The 23,718-nt window shown below is 36.6% G+C and overlaps 1 protein-coding gene across 11 annotated transcripts in view; it reads right to left on the bottom strand.

Annotated features, from left to right (window-relative positions):
* Positions 1-23,718, bottom strand: part of JMJD1C (jumonji domain containing 1C) — a 362,577-nt gene that overhangs the window by 84,375 nt on the left and 254,484 nt on the right. For 7 of the 11 annotated variants that reach the window (XM_009245568.4, XM_054522543.2, XM_063727629.1 and 4 more), the window contains one exon: positions 13,037-13,150. The exons of 1 other annotated variant lie outside the window; for it this stretch is intronic. Coding sequence is in view for 1 of the 10 variants with exons in the window: in XM_054522541.2 (XP_054378516.2) it covers positions 13,037-13,150 (114 nt within the window). In the remaining 9 variants the exon portion in view is untranslated. Of the gene's footprint in view, positions 1-13,036; positions 13,151-17,031; positions 17,887-23,718 lie in introns of those variants that run through there. 3 more of the 11 variants (XM_054522544.2, XM_054522546.2, XM_002820902.6) reach the window with 2 other exon arrangements.

The following is a 23,718-nucleotide window of genomic DNA, read 5'->3' as shown; positions in this document are numbered from 1 at the left end:
AAAGCACCTGGTATGCCACATAAATACTTTGCTGTCTGTTGCCCACTTCTCGGTCAACTTGGCAAGATTGTTTTAAAGGCTTCCGCTTGGGTGGCCGAGGTGGGCGGATCACCCACCTCGGAGTTCAAGGTCAGGAGTTCAAGACCAGCCTGGCCAACATGGTAAAACCCCGCCTCTACTAAAAATACAAAAATTAGCTGGGTGTGGTGGGGTGCGCCCGTAATCCCAACTACTCGGGAGGCTGAAGCAGAAGAATTGTTTGAACCCAGGAGGTGGAGGTTGCGGTGAGACAAGATCGTGCCACTGCACTCCAGCCTGGGGTGACAGAGCAAGACTCCGTCTCAAAGAAAATAAATAAAGGCTCCCACTTTCCCAGTTGTCTTAATCTATATCTATCCCAATGGCTCTAAATAAAGGCTGAAAGGGGATGGGAAATGGCTCAGGGATATCCATTAATGACTGGGAGAACATGCCAAAGGCATTTTATTTACTAAGTCAGAGGTACAGATTCCCACCATGCTACAAATGCATGACAAAACTAAGAATCAAATATGAATAACAGTCATGACTGTTAATTTTAAGTGTCAACTTGACTAGGAAATGTTGCCTAGTGGTCTGGTCAAACATCATTCTAGATGTTGCTCTGGAAGTATTTTTAGATGTGATTACCATTTAAACCAGCGGACTCTGAGTAAAGCAGATTACCCCTAACACATGGATAGGTTTAATCCAATCAGTTGAGGGCCTTAAGAAAAAAGACTAAGGTCTCTCAAGGAAAAATGGATTCTGCCTTCATACTGCCTTTCGGACTCAAGACTGCAGCATCAAGTCTTGCCTGAACTACTAGCCTGCTGGTCTGCCATGTGGAATTTGGACTTGTTAGTCCCCACAATTCCAAGAGCCAATCAATAAAAATCTCCTCTTTCTCAATTTCTATACACAAACATATATACAACCCCACTTGCCACACCCCATACTGGTTGTGTATGAGGAGAATCCTAATACAGCACTCTAGTGAGAAACACTACTACAGAACCCTAGTCTTTTGAGAAGAAAAAGAAACAGGCAACCATAAGATATTCCCCCATCAGCTGATTCTATACTACAAAATACTATGCATACAGTTCTATTTCAGAACTTCTGGCATGTTGCTGTAATTATATTTATGACCTGAAAGAGAATCAAGTATTTTATCTGTCTTTGAGCTCACATTTAGAGCAAAGTGACTGGCACACAGCAATAACTGAATGCCTGTATGTTACAGCTCAGCAATCACAGGATCTTCTTTTTCCTCGAATCTTAAAAACATGTTTCCTACAAGGGAGGTCTTATGCCTAATAATTTACAAGGCAGGAGTTATACTCAAGACATTGATCTGGTATTTCAGTAAATTTCACCAAAACAGAATAGTACACTTTAATGATTTATCTTAGGGTGAGCAATCATTTGAACAAATTATTCAGCTGTAGAAAAGTGGGGGGAAAAAAATAAGGTACCGGAAGTAATCAGAACAGTGTGATACCTGCATAAGGACAGATATATAGACCAAGGGACCAGAATAGAGAGCACAGAAATAAACTGTTACACAAATGGTCAACTGATTTCAAGGGTGGGAAGAGCACTCAATATGGAAAGAACAAGTTTTCAAAAAGTGGTGCTGGGGAAACTGGATATTCACATGCAAAACAATGAAACTGGACCTTTATATTACACCTTTTTTTTTTTTTTTTTTTTTTGAGATGAAGTCTTGCTCTGTCGCCCAGGCTGTAGTGCACTGGCACGATCTCGGCTCACTGCAACCTCTGCCTCCTGGATTCACACGATTCTCCTGCCTCAGACTCCCGAGTAGCTGGGATTACAGGGGCCCGCCACCATGCCCAGCTAATTTTTTTGTATTTTTAGTAGAGATGGGGTTTCACCATGTTGGCCAGGTTGGTTTTGAACTTCTGAACTCAGGTGATCTGCCCACTTCGGCCTCCCCAAGTGCTGGGATTACAGGCGTGAGCCACCGCACCCGGCCTCATTTTTTAAAAATATGGTGTAATACTGCACCAGGCATGGTGGTATTTAACCAACCTTGATGTCCTAGTGGCTTAGCTAATTTCTATTCACCCTGATGTAACTCAGGCGTCACCTACTCTAATTCTAACAATACCTCTGCATCCCTCCTACAACCAGAATGAATTCCTTATTCCTCCCTGGTCTCTGCTACTTACTACATTTTGCTTGTATTTGTTTTTCTATGTGTGTTTCCCCCATTAGATTCTAGGTTCTTTGAAGGTATTTATAGTTCTGAATATAACACACCTGGCCCTTAAATATATGAATTAATGACCCTCATCCAGATTATTTAATGACTAAGGACCAGTACTGTTTTGTTTTTAGTCTGAAGCCTAGAAAGACTTGAATTTTAGAGACAACTGTTTTGGCAAGAGACTGACAAGGGCTTCATTTTAAAGTATTTTATTTTTGAATTTTAGCTTTGAGCAAATCTAGGTATTCAGAATACCCATATGCACAACCAAAAAAACAAACAAACAAAAAACAACAAAACAAAAACTAGGCAGCTGAAAAAAAAAAAGAGACTAGAAAACAGCTTAATATGGATTATCTGCCAAGGGAACAAATGAATCTGAAAATAATGCACAGATTTGGAGTGTAGCTTGATGCCAGTGTACGCAAAATCTAGGGTAAATTGTACAGGCAATAAAATTCAGGAAAAACTTAAGTTTTTTATTTAGGAAAGATATTAACTATAAGAAAAATAAAGTGCCACACAAAAGAGAATGATATGTAAATAGGAGACACTTCCCACTGGATGGCTCACAAAGGCAGGCAGTGTAACAGAAATAGTATCTTATAATCTAAAATTTTGAGTTCAGGTTCTTTTTTTTTTTTTTTGAGACAAGAGTCTCACTTTGTCACCCAGGCTAGATTGCAATGGCAGGATCTCAGCTCATTGCAGCCTTGACCCTCCCAGGCTCAAGCAATCCTCCCATCTCCGCCTCCCAAGTAGTTGGGACTACAGGTGCCCAGCAAAAGTTTTTTTTGTTTTCTGTTTTGTTTTTGGTACTGGTAAACACGGAGTTTTGCCATGCTGCTCAGGCTGGTCTCGAGCTCCTGAGCTCAAGTGATCTGCCTGCCTGAGCCTCCCAAAGTGCTGAGATTACAGGTGTGTGCCATTATGGTGCACAGCTCCCCCTTTTATTATGAGATAGGGTCTCCCTCTGTCACCCAGGCTCAAGTGCAGTGGCGAGAACATGGCTCACTGTAGCCTCAACCTCCTGGGCTCAAGCGATCCTCCTGCCTTAGCCTCCCCAGTAGCTGGGACTATACACGTGCACCACCATGCCCAGCTGATTTTATTTTTTTGTAGACAGGGGTTCTCCCATGTTACCCAGTCTCAAATTCCTCGGCTCAAGCAATCCTCCCACCTCGGCCTCCCAAAGTGCTGGGATTACAGCTGTGAGCCACCATACCCAACCCAGGTTCTTTTTTGACTATCACAAGCTGTGTGAACCTAGATGCCAAGTCACAGCTGAGCTAAACCTCACTTTCTCTGCCTACCATAGAAAATTACTACCATATATTCTCTTCCTTATATTTATTTCTTCTTTTCAACGTTTCATTCCCCTGTGCCATCTATCTGTAATTTTAGTAGAAAACATAAATATTAGATCTAAAAGGTCTTGTAAAGGAGCGGGGACAGGTAGGTGAATTGATACTGACACACATAAGTCAAATGAAAACTAGTGTTATGAGAAGCAATACCTATGAGTTAGCAGAATAAACCCGTCAAAAAAAGGAAATTCTGGAGAGGGGAGAAAAGGGAATATGTGACTTGAGTTCCTGACTTTCTAGTTCCCAATTCCAGTCTGAGTAAAGTTCAGCTGTACTTTCTTGAAATGGATGTACCATGACATTGCCTGCTGTATCATCACAATACTCACACCCTTTTAAAACTTAATCTACTTTACATCGTTTCCATTTTTGCTTCCTTCTCATCTGTAAGTTAGACTTCTCAAAGAGTTGTGTGGATTAATAAATTAATATATATCCTGAAAGCATTACACAAAATAAGAGAATACAATCTATTTTCCTTATAAAGCTAACATTGGAAATAAAATAATGCACATGAAAATATTTTGGGAATGATCAAATTCCCAAAATTAAATTCTAATTCTAGTAAAATATTACTATTATACTGAGGAATAAAACTCTAATTCTGAGATTTTAAATAATATGACCATGCTTCAGTAAGATTATGCAATTAAGAAAAAGAATAAATCAATCCTATGATCTTATTTTGATTGGAAAAAAGAAACCAGAAAATCTTTCTCAATGGTAACTAGTGATGGCTTAGAGTCTACAAGCATAATTTCACATACTTTAAATTCATAGCAGCAGCTATGAAAATTTAAAAGGAGACTGGCAGATTTTTCAGCATATGATCATAGCAGATTTGGGACCAGGAAAGAACTACTGCAGTGACTTATAAATGTTTTTAATCTGAATATTGCAGAATAGCTCATACTTGGGCCAAATTTCAGTCAAAATAACATGTTCCTGAACTCCAAGGATACATTTTCAACACATCAAGTTTCGCAACCAATTTTTACAAATGAAGAGCTCCTTTTCTAAATAGCAACAGATATGTACTGGGGTAATTTATGGGACCTTAATAAGCATGTTTCATTACTATTTTTGAAATTATAGCTATATAAAATCATATAGGTAGGTAATGGAATATTTAAATAGAATACAGAGCAAAATTACTGAATATTAAAACATGATACAGCAACTTTATATTAAAAATAATTTTTAAAAAACAAGGAAGTATATTGACTCTGCTTTAGCCGCTGGTTCCTCTTTTCTTGTTGTCCATCCTACTATTGAGGCTTCAGCTTAGCTCTACTATTGCAAGCTGTCACTTTTGACTTGAAATGGAATAAAGCCAAATATTACAAAGCCAAATATTACAAAATAGCTGTTTCCTGTTCTGGCCTGGTCTCCTAGACCACCCCACCCCCAGGCTATGCCTGCCCATGGATGCTCATCCTACCAAGCCAATAATCTACCAGTAGTCAGTTCATAGTTATGTATTTTTAATACTTTTGGCACAGTATATATGCTACAACTGTTCTCACTTTACTGACTTTATGTCAACAAGGCACCTCTAAATTTTAATCAAATGTTAAAATGAACGCAAAGTGAAATGGAAAAGGGAGATGCATATGAAAACTCAGAGAGTAACTAACTGGGAAGGTGTTCGACGCCTGTCAAAATATAATCCAGAAACAGATATAGAAAAAGAGAGTAGCCAGGCGCAATGGCTTACACCTGTAATCTGAACACGTTGGGAGGCCGAGGTGGGAGGATTACTTGAGGTTAGGAGTTCGAGACCATCCTGGCCAACACTGGTGAAACCCTGTCTCTACTAAAAATACAAAAAATTAGCCGGCCGTGGTGGCTCGCACCTGTAGTCCCAGCTACTGAGGAGGCTGATGTGGGAGAATCACTTGAACCAGGGAGGCGGAGGTTGCAGTGAGCTGAGATCACTCCAGCCTGGGTGACAGAGTGAGACTTCATCTCAAAAAAAAAAAAAAGGGAAAGGAAAAGGAAAAAGAAAGAGAGAATAGAAAGTGCTGAGTAAGTACTATTAATCCAAATGATCCTGGTTTTCCAATTCTGCAGAACATGTGATTTGCATCTGGCACTCTAACTGAAAAGTTCTTTTAAGATAAACCTAGCTTTAGTTGAATGCCTCTTATACTAAAGACTAAAATAATTAGGGATTGATTCGTTTAATGTTGACCAGAAAAGGCTGTTTTTTCACCTTTAACAAGTTCACAGAGCTAGTGTACTCACTGCTACAAAGGTCATTTAGTCTAACTCTTTTATTTAATGCTTAGGGGACTTCCAGACCTTAGTATTATAGCTACAAAGTGTCTTCCCAGAGCCAAACAAAGAAAAATAATTTTGTACCTTATTGAATATCACTTCTACTTTCTGAGAGAAAAATAACTATCAGCAACAAGTAGAGTACACGACTTTCCCCCGTGGAAAAAAGGTAAGGGTGTGCTGTAAAGGATACCACCACAATACAGTTTTGTAGTCATCTTTTCTAATATCATTTTCTTAAAATAATAGTTTAAGAAGTCACAATGAAATCTTACCTACTTATTCTTCATAAAAAGTGGGAGAAAAAAAAACACTACTACAAAAACGTGTTCTATTATACACTGTCTATGGGTTATATTGAGAGTTGAAAAAGTTTGTTTAGCACCAGCTGGAGAAAAAAATGCTAAGAGTTCTAGGGAAGACTAGTAAGAAAGATTGTTAAAAGTAAGCAGCAGATGGTGGCAGAGAAATAGTCAATGAGTGTGTGAATGGTAGGAAGAGAAAGGAGTTTCAAATATCCACCAAAAAGGTTTAAGATACCATTTATGAAAAGGGAAATTTACAATATGTCTCTTATTGAGCAGTTTCTATACTATAAACTCTATAATGTATCATTTCATTTAATCTTCCTAACAACCCTGAGGTAGACAGTATTTACAGTTGAGGAAATCATTTATTCAGAGCAGTTGAGACTTTCCCAATGTGAAATAGCTAACAAATGGTAAAGGTAAGATTTGAAACTAAGTTTGCTTGAACTGATGTCAAAATTCATGCTCTTTACCATTATGCTATAATGAATCTCTAAAACAAAAGGCTCTAGTGAAGACCCAATCAATTAGCTGCTTCTGATATTTACAATAACCAACATGCCATTGTTACACAGATAATTTTATTACTCTCCTGAGAACTGTGCTTAGTGATCTTTTCCTCTTTTATCTGACCCCACACCATGTGTATCCAGCATTAATTCTATTCATAAACTCTCTTCTTTAGCTAGGCTGACATTCTACTGTCCCCTAAAATACCTCATCACCGATTATGCTGTTCCTCCTGGCAAATGTCTGGATTACCATTACCACCGCCACCACCAACCACCCCACCAACCCCACCTCATCCTTTCACTTCCATCTCTCTTCAGGTGAAACCCATTAAGTTGTATCTCTTACTTCTTTAACCACTACAGTCTTTATTGACTTCTCCTATCTTTGTATTTCTGAAGTTTTTACTTCAGGCTCCTTAAATCCAGTCTACTTCAAGGAAGTCATTTTTTATGTCAGTTTTTATCATAGATTATAAACTTCTTGAAAATAAAATAAAGATCATTACTTAGAAGACTTTTATCAACTTTAAAAAATCATTAAACAACTAGCAGGGAGCCATGAAATTGGTAAAAAGTAATGCTAGAACAGTGACATGATACCAGGAAAATGACAAATCTGAAAGGAACTGTAGGACAAAAATAATTATGGAAGTATACTAATAAATACTGTACCAGGTCAAATTCCCATTCACACTATAGAAATGTTACATTTTTAAAATAATCTAAAGTGATCTGTCTGTACTATAAGCTGAAGTGAAGGTAAAGTTTGAAAAAGGAAGTCCCTTCTCCACCATACAAAGCACTGTAACAGGAAGTTCTGTTTACCTCTTTCTGTAAACTATTAGCAATATCATATTACCCTGAGAAATAAATCTGCTTATAAACAAACCTCTATCAACAAGATTTCAAACTTTGTCAGTGGACCACTTATGTCAAATATTTAATTCAACAAAGTACAACATTTGTCTAGTAACGACCAAACAACTGGTTAAATTGTTCACCTTGGCTGACTAATGGCTAAAATTTCACCTTATTTGCATTAGTCCATCCTGGTTGTGAATCAATTCCAAATGCCATAGGACAATAACACAAATTTAGGAGAAAAAAAAAATACATGTCTCTGGTACACTCTACTCCCTAAACTACTGCTAACTTACCCTAGGCAACTGTTTGGGCTATTTTTAGTAAAACAGATGTGTTGAGCAACAATTACCTTAGGGATATTCAGAAACCACAACCAATAAATTTATATGATCAACGATGAAAGAAATATGGGTTAAAATGGATTCAAACTGGAAAAACTATCATTGAAAGACTACAGAAATAGATAAACAATCTGGCACAGTACAGACACATTCATTTACTAGACAATGTGTGAGTCTTCTCTGGTTAAGTCTTTAAGCAATCTTTAGTCCAGGTACTAAGAAAACACTCAGGTTTGTTCTACCCATTCCCTTCAACCAGCAATTCACAGCACAACAGTACTGTATTTAGTATTTAGTAAAGTACTATAGTTCAATGTCTATACTCTACAATGATAGAACTGTAGTATTAATAGTCTTATCTCTAAACTTTATCAGCTCATTATGATACAGAACTGTTTTTTTGTTTTTTTTTTTGAGACAGAGTTTCACTTATTGCCCAGGCTGGAGTGCAATGGTGTGATCTCGGCTCACCGCAACCTCCGCCTCCTGAGTTCAAGTGATTCTCTTGCCTCAGCCTCCAGAGTAGCTGGGATCCAGAACTTCTAATGGAATTATTCCTTCAGGTCTAGGATTTATGATTCTACCTTATTTTAGGGAAAACACCTCATTACTACAATGAATTTTAATATACTGTAAGATAAACATGGGGTATAATTTCGGACAAGCACATTCCGTATCAAATCTCTAACGGTTTTAACTAGTGACCTTTATTTCTTTATTACATTTAAAAGCAAAGAGGAATGTGATGTCTAAAAATACTGGACTAACAAGCCAGACCAAGCCAGGTTAGTTGGTATGAATCATGTACAACTTTCAGGTAACAAATAATCTCTTCCACATCCTCTGTGAAGCAACCCCAACCTGAAAACTGTAGGTGTGTGCATGGCCAGTAGCCAAAATCCATGATAAAATGATTTCAAAATCATGCTAAAAGTTAAATATTTCATTTCATTATCAAAATTTTTATGTGAATGTGATCAAAACTGTTATCAAAATTTAATGGAAAGTTTTTTTGAACTTCTATAATCATACTCCAAAGTAAAGCAACAATACCACAGAGATAATAGTAACAAAAAAAACTATATATATATTTTTTTGAGATGTAGTCACACTCTGTTGCCCAGGCTAGAGTGCAGTGGCACGGTCTCGGCTTACTGCAACCTCTGCCTCCCAGGTTCAAGTGATTCTCCTGCCTCAGCCTCCCAAGTAGCTGGGATTACAGGCGCCCGCCACCACACCCGGTTAATTTTTTTTTGTATTTTTAGTAGAGACTGGGTTTCACCATGTTGGCCAGGGTGGTCTCGAACTCCTGACCTCGTGATCCGCCTGCCTCGGCTTCTCAAAGTGATGGGTTTACAGGCGTGAGCCACCGGGCCTGACGTAACAAAAAACTATTAAAAGTACCTTTAAGAAGCAATAATTTGTTTTCTCCTCCTTCTTCCCAGCTAGCTAAAAAACACAGTAGAATCTGCAGATTTCCCCACTACTTCCTCTCCCTTTTCCCTTCCCCCTACTTCAAAGAAAGTTAAGTGTAGCCAGGCATGATCAGGAAACCTAAAAGGAGGAAGTAGAAACTTATTTGTGTGCACAGGGAAGGAGAAAGACACTTAACAATATCAGGGCCTGTTGCTTCAGTGGCCTAATTAATATATATCCATTATACTCTCTGAAAACGTTGGTTCAATTTCTCTTTTTAGTCATGTTTCTTTCCAAAATACTAAAAACTGTTATCTATACTGATTGCATCCTGGAATACCCAACTAAATGTCACCCAAAAATCTGACCAGTGCCGGGCGCAGTGGCTCACAACTGTATTCTCAGTACTTTTGGAGGCCGAGGCAGGGTGGATCACCTGAGGTCAGGAGTTCAAGACCAGCCTGGTCAACAAGGTGAAAACCCATCTCTACTGAAAATACAAATATTAGCCGGGAGTGGTGGTGCACACCTGTAATCCCAGTTACTCAGGAGGATGAGGCAGGAAGAATCTCTTGAAACCGGGAGGTGGAGGTTGCGGTGAGCTGAGATTGTGCCACAGCACTCCAGCCTGAGCAACAGAAAAAAAAAGAAGAAGAAGAAGAAAAAAAGCTGACCAGGTTAACTAACTTAATTTGCTATCTGATATTCAATACATTCAAATCATTCAAAGAGTGGGCTTCAAACCATTACTTAAAAGTGAAAGGACTTGTATTAATCCTGACTCATCTGTTTCCTAACCACTACCTTAGTTTATCATTCTGATTTAATGAAGAATAAGGCTGTGCAACTTGTAAAGGAAACTAAAGAAAAACATACTGCTACTGAATAAAATGCTGAGAAATCAAGGATAAAGGTGGTAGACTGGGAATTCCCACTGAAAACATTTAATTAGATTCACAGCAAAGCATCATTTGTGGAAATTTTAAAAACTTACATGTACCTACCACTCTAGACTAAAAAATAATATACACAAAGGCCATTTCCAAAGAGAATTTTCCCCCACCTACTTAAAAAGTTTATAAAGGATAATTAGCATCCATATTAAGAAACTGCCTCATGAAATTTTAAAAAATGAGAAAGAAATGAGCTCAATTAAAAAGCTTATTCAAGTGTACCCAAACTCCCTTTGACTTACAGAGGGTTACCCTAAGGTTGAGATAGGTCAAGGCACTATTTACAAAATTTATGCCAGTAACAGCTGCCATTTTAAGAAGCTAAGGAATTTAATGTACTGCTTGGACAACTGGTTAGAAAATAATCAATCTGGTATAAAGCCATTCTAATTACACAAACTCTAAATTTTTTTTCTTCTTTCTAGAACATTTCTGTATTTCACAAGATGTATTTAAATAAATTAACCATCTTAGGTATCTGTAGTAAATTTTCATTCAAAATAAGATAAATGTCTATCATTTACACATGGGAGAAAATATTTTTATATTTATAACCTGATCTTATTAAAAAACCCTAACTATAAAAACGCACATAGATAAGCTCTGCTATAAACCAGCACTTAGTCTAAAATTCGTAAGAAATTCTAAAACTAAGGTATGCTAGATCCTAAATCAAGTGCTCTCATGTTAATTCCTTCTGATTTCTTTGAACTCAGAATTCACATTTTTCAGAAACACAATGGTTAAAATGTCAAGTCAATCACTTCACTTCTGGAAGATATGGCATCCTTCTAGGCCAGAGGGTGACTTAGTATATATACTAGCAGAGCAGATTAAATAGCTTACTAACAGAGACAAACATACAATTCACCAAACCTCTTAAGACTTTAGCTCTTACGCCTCTGAAACTGTTTTAAAAAAAGTTAGGGTACCCCCCCACTCTCCCCCTAGCATATTCTTTCAATCATTGTAATTTTCAAAAACATGTCAAGTTTTAGGCCACCTGGCAAGAGTTTATTTTTAAAAGTAATTTCTACATAACGATTTCACTTCTCTAAACCAAATCCAAGCTGAAACTTGGTTCCAAACGTGCTAATAATACAACCACAGAATTAAAACATTAAGATTTGGAAGGTTCCTTTGATTTCACCTAGATTCACCTACTCTAACTCTCTCTAACTGACTGGGGGAAATGAAATGATAAGGTCTGTAGTAAACTAAATGGTATTCACAATTAACAAAATAAAACCCCAGGGAAAAGCTCCAACACCTCCACTATTAAACTGGGATTTGCTATGAAATAAATATTATAAACAAAGAACAAAAGCTAACAATACAAAAAAACTAGGTCCTTTAAAGAAACAAGAAAAATCAAGTGGAAAGACAAGAGCACATCTATATAGACTTCAAAACATGAAATAATGTTTACACTAAGTGAACTATCATCTCATTTTGGTGAACCTAATAGAACTATTCTAATTCCCTAAGTATTACAAATCCATGCACAACAAATCACTGCTCAGTAACACAAGCTCTTGTTCTCTCCATGGAAATAACAGCTCTACATTTTATTTTTGAAAAACAGTAACAAGTCTGAAATAAAATAGTATTAACTTTTTACTCCATTAGAAAAAATTTAAACTGGTTCACTCATCCTTTCTTTCCATGCAATTACTGTATTATTTTAAAACATCTGAGTAAAAAGAAATCTATAATATATACATTTAATTCAACCTAAAATCTAAATATACAAATGAAGGCCGGATGTGGTGGCTCACGCCTGTAATCCCAGCACTTTGGGAGGCCGAGGCGGGCAGACCACTTGAGGTCAGGAGTTAGAGACCAGTCTGGTCAACACTGTGAAACCCCGTCTCTATTAAAAATACAAAAATTAGCTGGGCGTGGTGGTGTGTGCCTGTCATCCCATCTGCTCTGGAGGCTGAGGCAGGAGCATTGCTTGAACCCAGGAGGCGGAAGTTGCAGTGAACCAAGAACGCGCCACTGCATTCCAGCCTGGGTGAAAGAGTGAGACTCCATCTCGGGGAAAAAAAAAAAAAAAATACACACACACACACACACACACACACACACACACACACACACACACACAAACTTCTGTGAGCTTTACTTATACCTGAAAAAATTAACTGGTAATTTCAACAATCTTAAAAAATATTTAGCTTAATACTTTGGATGAGTTTCTTCACATAATTAAAATCTAATAGTCAACTGGAAAATGTTTTACTAATTAAATATATTTGTATTTAAATTGCAATAATGGAGAACTGAAATTTATAAATAAAATCATTCAATTATTGACAATCTAAAAAAAATTTCCCCTTAAAAAAAAGAACTATTATGCTAAACTGATAGGTATACCTAAACACTAATCTCATTTAATTATATTAATTTACCCAATTCTTAACCTTTAGCGCTGAAGACAATTTATACTAATATTTAACCAATTATTTTCTAATAATGATTATTTAGAATGTCAGATACTTTATTTTGTTTACTTCTGTATTCCTTGCAACAGAACACTGCCTGGCTCATAGTAGGTTCTCAGTATATATTGTTAATTGAATAAATAAATCGTTTATCCTATAAGCAAAATCGACTGACTGCATTCATTGGGTTTTTCGCACAACTAGAAGTTAGATGAAATGATGTTTAAAGAATGTCTGAATATCAATAAAGTTTAATTAACCGTTAATTTTAAAAAGTAATCTAAAATTTCTTACCTGGTAGGGCTGAAAGGCACTATCTTCAGTTAAAAAATCCAGTTGCTTATCTACAAGGAATTCTACTGCAGTGACTGAACTGGGTATACTTCTTTCAACCAGAGGTTTGAAAGTCTGCCAAGAAAAAAAAAATTTCTAATGATAATTTTCTGGGTAGTATCCTGAAATTATGAAGGAACACACATCAATACAATGTATCAATGTCATTATCACTACAGAGTCTTGGGATACCTAATATTAATTTTCATATTATAAACTAATGCTTTTATCTACACCATAAGGTATTTGTGTTTATTTAAAAGGAACAAACTAGATCTACATGTGATATGGACATATTTGAGTATACTAAGTCCCAACTGTTTACTTTTAAAAAGGGATGTAATAAAATATGCATGTGTGTAAAAATGTCTGCTTACAAAAAGAAATTGCTTTTGAAACAGTAAACTGGGTTGGAGAGCATATTTACCCCCACCTTTTTTTTTAAACTGTATTATTTCTTATTAAAGAGAGTAGTTATTATTTCAATGTACACTTTTTGTCTAGCTCATTCACATTAAGCAGGATTTTAAATGATCAGGAAGTAACTGGTCTTTTAACTCCACCCCTTGCACTCCCACCCCTGCCCCTGCACCAAGCACAGATAAAAATCCTGCAGCTTCGGTGAGAGAAGCATGGAGGAAGGGAGTAGAGAAAGAGTCCGGTAAGAAGTACTACACAAAACTCTACTTTGCAGTCAAGTCCAAATCTCCACTACTTCTTTTAAAAAAAGTCAATCCAAGGTCATTTGATTCCTTTAAGAAGATACCTTTAACATATGAGATTTCACTCGTATCTTGGGTGGGGATGACAGGGACAGAGCCAGGGGAGGAAGAGGAAGGAAATAGGGATACAATATATAAATTTCTTTATGACTATCACACTCACTTTCAAAGTAGATGACGATTAAATAAAACACAAGTGTCTTATATTCATGGTACTGTTCTAAAAACTTGAAAATGAAAACAAAATTCCACCATTTTAAAAACACAGCTGCTTTACTATGAAAATTTTTTTTAACTGGAAAAAAGTTTGGAAAACAGAATTAATAATCAACTCAGTTTCTAAGTTACCTATATCACATGGAGAAATCTTTCTAGCTACAGGGTAATGTGTGTTAATATTTCCACACAAAACAAAGCTTTTGGCATAGACAGTACAAATTACCAGGCATTTCAAAATCATTGTGTTTCCCCTTTCTTTATTCTGTCTTAAAAAATATATAACATCTTGTTAATAACAATAAACATACTCCAAGGAAAAACTTCAAGATGTTTGGTTTGGAGTGGCTTTTAAGGAGTTAATTTCTATATTTAAGAAATTCCTAAGAGGAATTTCAGGTTGACTCACTGCAATCTGTAACAATGTTTCAAAGTTAAAAATTTAATATTAAATTTAAGCAAGTCTTATTTCTACGCTATCTACATCATGAAGTTACAAATAATATTTTTTTCTTAATTAAAAAACAGGAAAAAATTCTCTTACATTCTCACTTATTTTCAATATTTAAGATTAGAAAATCTAGTCACAATAACATCCTCTCTCCCATATCCTAGGCTAACCTTTTAAGCACTCTATTATTTATCAAAATTATTTTTATTTGGGTGAGAAATCACATTTCAAAATAGAAAATCCTCACATTATTTAGCTATTTCCTTCTACTGTTATCATTTAACACTTTTCAATTACATAAAATCCTATTTATTATTTTACTTAACAAGTGACAAAAAGTTTGTAAGAAATTCAAGAGCACTCATTGTATTTAGGCTTTAAAAGTGTCCACCACTACGTGACCAATTGACATGAAATATGTAACATAAACAGGGATATTCGGCTGATCCCTACTGTAAAAAATGTTTTTTCATATTATATCTGTCAGTTTAGTTTTTAAGTAAACTAGAAAACACTGGCATCTTCTCAAGAGGACTTTTAATCCTTGAACATTATCAAATGATCTATTTCTTTTCAAACAGTACCATGTCAGGTCAACTCATGAAGGTTAACAAAAAGGTCCACAAAAGGTATTATCTAAGTGGCTAAAGATACAATTCAATTAAGTTAGGATTTGAAAAAGAAGTAAAGTTCTCCTTCTGGAGTGCCTCTTTCTTACGCAAATAATACAGGTGGCTTGCATTTCCTATGAGACCTAGTCATTTTATAATATGAAAAACATTCTTCTGAAGAGAGCTCTCTCCTTTTCAAGGTAGGTCAGAGTTCTAAGGGTAAATTTCAACAAGCCGACCTATGATTTAAATTATTCTAAGTTAATTTGAAAAACAGATTTCTAAGCTAAAAAAATTCTCACGTTTTAAGATGTCTCATTGAAAGCCAAGTAAAATTTGGCTACCAGAAATCTAAAAACTAGCTGACAATGATCAAATTTGAATACTCTTACAAGAACATGAGTACTTATAATCATTTACAAGTGGAAGTCCAAAGTATATCATGCTTCTTAAATAGCAAATAAAAAGTGCTGATAAATACTTTTATAGTATTTGTTAAAACAAATGTTTCAATATTTATTAAATGAGCAACAGTGAGTATGTGTGACTGCTCTACTTTAAGGAAAAATGAAAGGCAAACAACATATGAAGTGATATTAAAATACACCCCGGTTTTTTTAACTGGCAAAACAACCATGTATGTATTGCTAATTTTTGTATTAGTCTAGTATATTTCAAAGGAACATTATAAGTTTAAAAATAATAAAAAACATATTTAAATAAAAACAAATAGGTCCTACAGCTGGTATGATGAATTTGTAGTAAATAGTTCACGGGTCTAGGTGCGCTGGAACGTAAAGAAACTAGAACTCATGCATAACTAATTCAACACTCTAAAGATATATCATTCTATGAGTAACTTCCACAGCCTAAAGGGAAGCAATGAGCTAACATCTGATGAAAGTCACAGTAGAATATGGCCCTAATCACAAAAGACTATTATTCAAATACTCTAAAAAGCCTTTGAAAACCAAAATGAAAATTACTAACACTAAATGTTCAGTTGAAACAAAATGCTTTTTCAATTTTATTAATGGAGTGAAAGTGTTTTTTAAGGTCATTTATCAGTGTTAAACATACTTTAAAAATAGTCTACAGCCAAAATAAATATAGTTGAGAGCCTGCATTTCTAGTAGGGCCTACCAAACTATAGGAAGAATGCTTAGAACAACTGTATCCTGTTTGGGGCTCCATGCTGCACCACATTCCATTCACATGAGGAAGAGGCGAACAGATGAGCCCTCCCCGAAAAACATTTTTAAAATAAATCAGCTACAGCTCTTAAACACAACTCAGCTGCTCAAACAAACGATGTTAAAGCTCACCATTTCATATTTAACAGGAAATTCAAGAAGCTTATGTCTGCAGTCTTAGTTTCTAACAATCTCCGGTTAACAGTTAACAATTCCAAGTTAAAAAAAAAAAAAAAAAACAGGCTTATTAACTGCAAAAATACTAATATAAATCTCACCAAAGGTAAATACTAAAGCAGAAAACAACCTAAGCAACATTTTAGAAGTTAAGATTTAGTCTACCAAAAAAAAAAAGGACTGGAGTGACTTGAAAGAACAAAGTCCAAATTCCCACCCAAGCAGGTCTATTGAAAAACACGATACTGTTAGAAAACAAGTCGGGGGTGGGGAAGGGAATAACCAAAAAAAACCTTACAAAACAAATACCCCCACTTCCCTTGGAACACTAGTCTGAAAACTCTAATTTGAAGCACTTCTGCCATAATACTTTAAACAATTAAACTCGTTTTTTAATTAACATTTAGTTATTAAATTACTACAAACACAATAAACCTTTTTAAACAAATGAAAGTTAAAAATTCTTAAAACTAAAAACATTGAGGCCAGATCTTTTATAAAAGGCAGTGACCTTAATTTCTCAGGCTGAGAAGAAAAACCAAATGTAAATTAAGACAAAAGAAAAAGGAAGCAGAAAAATACAAACCGTACTTTGTTCTTGAGAATTTTAAAGTATCTTTAAATCTCAGAAATCCACAACAAGGCTTTAAAGGTCAGTAAGTATTTGCTGAAATTTCCATTTTGTTCTGGAAGAGTATCTAGTGTAAATACTTCTTTAGTCTTCAAAAATCACAGGCAAATGGCTCTCAAACCAAGCATTTCTGAGCTCACTTGCAGCGGCGTCATTGTATAGGAAGAAAAGCCAAGACCACAGAACGAAGCAGGAGCTGTAACTTAACAAGTCTCCGACGAGCAAATGACGATTTTCTGTCTGCTCTGGCTCAGCCCTGGCAGTGATGAGGATTACAACTCGCTCTTTGTCATCAGCACTGTGGTGTTAACGACTAAGAAATCCTGCAGCTGAAGCACTACTGCATCCTCCGATCTGGGTCAGGATAATTTCTCTCGAGGTCGCTTACATAACCAGTAAGATACTCCAAATAAAGAGAACAGCCATCCATCAGCTGGAGAAAGCCTTTCCCACTGTACTCTGTCTGCGTGGAAACACAGTGCAGTAGCTTCCAACAGTGCAGACACCCAAATGAGAACGAGTACTTGGCTTAGGGCACACTGAGAGAAGGGAAGAGGCGGTGCTCTGTAAACTGTAACTAATCCCCCGTCACAGGTGCTGATGGAGTCACTTCCAGCACGAGTCACATTACTGGTGATTACTCACTTGGCTGCGGCCATAGAGACTGGCTCATAATTTTAACAACAGACAAAGACAGACTAGTGGCGAGACTGAAAGCTCAAGTTTACTGTCTCCTTCATAAAGCAAATGCAAATACTAAGTTTTTGCTTTCCAGATTTACCAAGGTGAGAAAGTGCAGAAAAGAAATAACATGTGACTCTCTCAAGTTGGCAAAAATAAAGCATCAAATATACTTTGTATGTTTTTGGGCACGATTTATTTATTAATATAACCATTTTGCCTTAAAAATATTAAAAACTTCAAAATAAATCAATTAAAAATATTTTTAGACAATCTCAACAATCTCATAGGCATTTTACTAAAAAAAAACTGGTAATATTTATTTTGGTAGATTTGAAAATATTCCTCAACAATTTTCACTCATTACAAAAAACAACTTAACCTAGATAGTTCTAAGATACAATTTGAAAGCATAAAATGCATTTCTCAGATTGTTATATAGTCTCTTAACATCTATCTAAATTCTAGAGTTCTTCTGTCTGATGTTGTCCAATATGGTAGTTACTAATCATATGCGGCAACTGAGCACCTGAAATGTAGTTAATCTGAATTGAGATGTGTGATGTACAAAATACACATTGAATATAAAAAATAATTAAGATGTATCTCATGAATAATTTTATTTTGATATGCTAATATTTTGACATATTGGGTTAAATAAAATACTGTAAAATTAATATACCTATGTTAAGATTTTGATGTAAAGACAATTTAAAATCACACATGTAGCTCGCATTTTATTTCTACTGGACAAGAATGCTCTAATAGTAAGTTCTCTCTTTATTTTTTGGAGGACGTAGTCTTGCTCTGTTACCCAGGCTGGAGCGCAGTGGCATGATCGCAACTGACTGCAACCTCCGCCTCCTGGGTTCAAGCGATTCTCCTCCCTCAGCCTCCCAAGTAGCTGGCATTACAGGGATGCACCACCACGCCCAGCTAATTTTTGTATTTTTAGTAGAGACAGGGTCTCACCATGTTGGCCAGGCTGGTCTCAAAAACTCCTGACCTCAGGCTATCCACCCACCTCGGCCTCCCAAAGTACTGGGATTACAGGTGTGAGCCACTGTGTCCAGCCTTTTTTTTTTTTTTTTTTTGAGACAGGATTTTGCTCTGTTGCCCAGGCTAGAGTGCAGTGGCGCTATCTTGGCTCACTGCAATCTCTGGCTCCTGGGCTCAAGCGATCCTCCAACCTCAGCCTGCCATGTAGATGGGACTACAGGTGGGCATCACCATGTCTAGCTAACTCTTTGTATTTTTTGTAGAGACAGGGTTTCACCATGTTGCCCAGAATGGTCTGGAACTCCTGAACTTAAGCGATCCACCCACCTCAGTTTCCTAAAGTGCTGGGATTTCAGGCATGAGTCACCCTGCCAGGCCTTATAGTAATTTCTTGTTTCATAGTGGAGACTTACGTGATGATATGAGACTGACTTTGGCTACTCAATAAATCAAAGAGCAGAGATGGGATGGAATATAAATTTGTGGCTCTATGTAAAACATCAGGTTATGTCTATTAATTTGTCAGTATAATTAAATTTTAACCTTTAGAGCATCCAGTGAAAATTTGCAAGTTTCTGACTTAGAGAAGGAAAGCTGGCCATATACTTAAGTCAACCACGCTTCTGTATTACAATTTAATTGAAATGGTTTCAGTTTTATTGTAGAAATTACACGATGAAATAGAGGAATTATATATGGTAACATGCACTGAAACTTTAAAAATACACTTGTAGGTGCAAGAAAATATTTAATCTATTTTAAAAAGATGTATGTAAACAGTCTTTCTCTTTTTTTTCTTTTCTTTTTTTTTTTTGGAGACAGAATCTCACTGTTGCCCAGGCTGGAGTACAGTGGCACGATCTCGGCTTACTGCAACCTCTTCCCCTGTGGGGATTCAAGCAATTCTCCTGCCTCAGCCTCCAGAGTAGCTGGGACTATAGGCACGCGCCACTGTGCCCGGCTAAGTTTTGTATTTTCAGTAGAGACAGGGGTGTCATCATGTTGACCAGGCTGGTTTCAGATCCCTGGCCTCAAGTGATCCACCCATCTCAGCCTCTCAAAGTGCTGGGATTACAGGCGTGAGCCACCATGCCCAGATGTAAACAGTCTTTTATTATAAATGTATCCCTATGGAGAAATCTCAATTTCAGTAAATCTAAAAATTCATGCTAATTAAAAAATAATTTTTTTTTAGATAGAGTTTCACTCATGTTGCCCAGGCTGGAGTGCAATGGTGCAATCTTGGCTCACTGCAACCACTGCCTCCTGGGTTCAAGCGATTCTCCTGCTTCAGCCTCCTGTGTAGCTGGGATTACATGCATGCACCACAACACTTGGCTAATTTTGTATTCATACTGTTTTTTAAATACCACATACATAATCCCTTTAAATCTACTCCAGAAGTATCAATTTCATTTCACAGAAATTATCAGGTTAGCTACTGAAAAGAGGCCGGGATCAGTGGTGGGTGGATCACTTGAGGTCAAGAGTTTGAGACCAGCCTGGCCATCACAGCAAACCCCGTTTGTACTAAAAATACAAAAATTAGCCAGGGCATGGTGGCGCACCTGTAGTCTCAGCTACTCTGGAGGCTGAGGCAGGAGAATTGTTTGAACCTAGGAGACGGAGGCTGCAGTGGGCCGAGATCGTACCACTGCACTCTGGCCTGGGTGACAGAGCAAGACTCTGTCTCAAAAAAAAAAAAGAACCAAGAAAAACTACTGAAAAGATATTTTCAATTTAGTATATGATGAACTCACACTTATAAAAAGAATGAAAAAGAGATGGGCAATGATTAGCCTAAGACTGTGAGTAAAATATGGCTTTATTTTACAGAACATATTGTGTAGAACACGCATGATACAAAAAGGTAACTTTATTTTTTGAGATGGAGTTTTGCTCTTTTTTGCCCAGGCTGGAGTGCAATGGCACAATCTCGGCTCACTGCAACCTCTGCCTCCCGGGTTCAAGCAATTCTCCTGTCTCAGCCTCCCAAGTAGCTGGGATTACAGGTGCACACCACCACGCCCAGCTAATTTTGTATTTTTAGTAGAGACAGGGTTTCACCATGCTGACCAGGCTGGTCTCAAACTCCTGACCTCAGGTGATCCACCAGCCTCGGCCTCCCAAAGTTGCTGGGATTACAGGTGTGAGCCACCGCTCCCAGCCAAGGTAACTTTAGAACGAAGTGTTTTTAATAACGCTGTCAAGTGGACATTAAATCGCATATAATCATCCTAATAATTCATTCACAATTAATCAGACATAAAATAAAAAGAACCTATGTAAATAAAAGAACTCACAATGTCATGTTACCAAACCAAAAAAAGCAAATGCTTAATACAGCTTAATATAACAAGCTATCAAATTTTAAGTACTTTAGTACATTTCCCCAATTTATTGTACATTAGAAAATTTCACAGGATTTATCTCATAATCTTGCATAAACTCAAGTTTGTCTACATTATATGATATAGACTTAAAAACAGCTATTTTTGCTTCTCAAGTACTTCAGTCCCTTACAGAATCATATAGCACACAGAAGTACACTTAGCTAAACCATACAATTGCCTCAAAAGTCATACATTCTTAGTAACACAAATGTACTCATTTTTAGTTAAAATTAATGTAATTAACAATACTGAAAAACCAAACATTCATTTTTAAAAAGTATTTCACACTACATCATGGTTGAATTAAAATAAGACTAGCTTCTCCATTACTAAAAATACTATAGAATCAATTCTTGATGCAAAGGATGCAGAGTTACAACTAGTTGGTAATAATGAATGCCTTTTAAATATTTAAAATGGGCTTGACATACATATATTTAGAGATTGGGTCTCACTCTGTTGTCCAGGCCAGAGTGCAGTGGAGCTATCAGCTCACTGCAGCCTCAAACACCTGGGCTCAAGCCATCCTCCTGCCTCAGTCTCCTGAGCAGCTGGGACTATAAGTAAGTGCCACCACATCTGGCTAATATAAATATATTAATGTGACTGGTCTGGTATTAATTGGTCTGGTACTCTGGTAAATTTTTAACACAAACAAAAATAATGAAGTAATGACATAGAGAACCCACTTGGTATCAAGCATAAATTGCTAGGTTTTACTTCAAGTCTCCTTAATGCACTCCTGTTCTTAGAACTCATTAGAGAATGGTAGATCCCACCTTTCACACATTTTAGTCCTTTAAATTTTTTTTTTTTTTTTTAGTCCTTTAAATTGATTGTTCTTATGGCTTATACCTTCTTTACTAGACTGAGGTAAAAAGGTGAAAAGTTAGTTAATTTTTCTTTCTTTTTGCTGGGAGGTGGGGAGGGGAGTAAAAGGCCTTTTTTGGCTGCTAAACCAGGCTAGGGGAAGAGGAAACTACTCCAGTTACTGCCCAGAAATACACATCTCTAACTTCCTTCCTTTTTAGTTGGTTTCTAGGTTACAAGCTGAATAAATCAACAGAGGTCAGAAAGTAAACAGAGGCTAAAAGGAAGGCAACACTGCCTGCCTACCCAAAGAAAATCTACTCCTTTCAGTAATGTGAGAATCTTATATGTACAATTTTAAGAGTTGAAATAAACAAGGATTTTGGTTCCATTTATCTTGGGCCATGAAACGAATACACCTCTCATCTTTATACATGTGGAAGCCTAAACAAACCACTGGATTTTTAAAAATTATACAGACTCAAAAACAAAAAAGCAAAAAACTCTTACAAGTTCAATGATCTAGCAATATAAATATTTTTAAAGACATATGGGTGGAAAAAAAGATGAACAACAATAATAAGAGGAATTCAACTTGACTGGCCTTACAAGAAAGCTGATTATAATTCATTAAAGTATTTTTCAATAAGCCATAGTGTAAAATCTATGAAAATACATAAAAATGTAACTCCTACATCATTGTAATGTCCAAAGGATTAAGTTTTTAACAGTAGGTCATACGCAGTGGTTCACGCCTGTAATCCCAGCACTCTGGGAGGCGGAGGCCAGGTGGATCACTTGAGCCCACAAGTTTAGATCAGCCTGGGCAACATGGTGAAACCCTGTCTCTACAAAGAATAAATAAAAATAGCCAGGTGTGGTGGCATACACCTGTGGTCCCAGCTACTCAGGAGGCTGAGGTGGGAGGATCGCTTCAGCCCAGGAGCCAGAGGTTGCAGGGAGCTGAGATTGTGCCACTGCACTCCAGTCTGGGTGACAGAGCGAGACTCAGTCTCAAAAAAAAAAACAAAAAAGTTTTTAACATTAATAACTCCATGCAGATCTTCTATGCAATGCAAAACTTGTGTAACACAGTTTCAAACGTTCAATAGTCTATGATTTCTACAAGGATTTCTAGTAGATACGGACCTTAAGACTTTTTTAACTCTGCTATCTCCAGGAAACATTGTAGCACATTCATTCAATCAATAGGTATAAAATGGCTTCTATGTGCAAGGCACCATGCTTTGGGCCAGGATATGCAATAGTGAGGAAAAGACAACCAAATTCTTACCCTAGCAGAGTATTCAGTCTTTTATAAGAGAACAGAATACAGTAATCATACAAATCAAGTAGCAATCATACAAGCAGACACAGTGGCATGCCCCTGGAATCCCAGCTACTTAGAAGGTGAGCTGAGAGGATGGCTTGAGCCTGGGCAATATAGCAAGACCCTGTCTCTAAAAATATAGGTATTTTTCAAAAAGAAATACAAAATTTAGTCCTATTACTTTAATGTTAGAAATACTCTCATTTTTACAGATTAAAAAAATGGACACTCAAGAGTTTAAGTGACTTTGCTTGTCAAAAATCTTGTTTATAGAAGTGCTAGGACCAGAACTTGGATTTCCTAATTCACAGCTGAATGATTTTTACATCATAAGATGGTGTGAAAGCATTGTATTTATTTTCATGCTGGTTGGCATGAGTGGCAGAGAGCAAAGTGTTTTGCCATCTGCTGAATTAAACTTTAAACTTT

The sequence above is a fragment of the Pongo abelii genome, chromosome 8 (genome assembly GCF_028885655.2).
Source record: "Pongo abelii isolate AG06213 chromosome 8, NHGRI_mPonAbe1-v2.0_pri, whole genome shotgun sequence".
Lineage (NCBI taxonomy): Eukaryota > Metazoa > Chordata > Mammalia > Primates > Hominidae > Pongo > Pongo abelii.
Note: the sequence above shows the minus strand (reverse complement) of the source record. Positions and strands in the feature narration are given on the sequence as shown.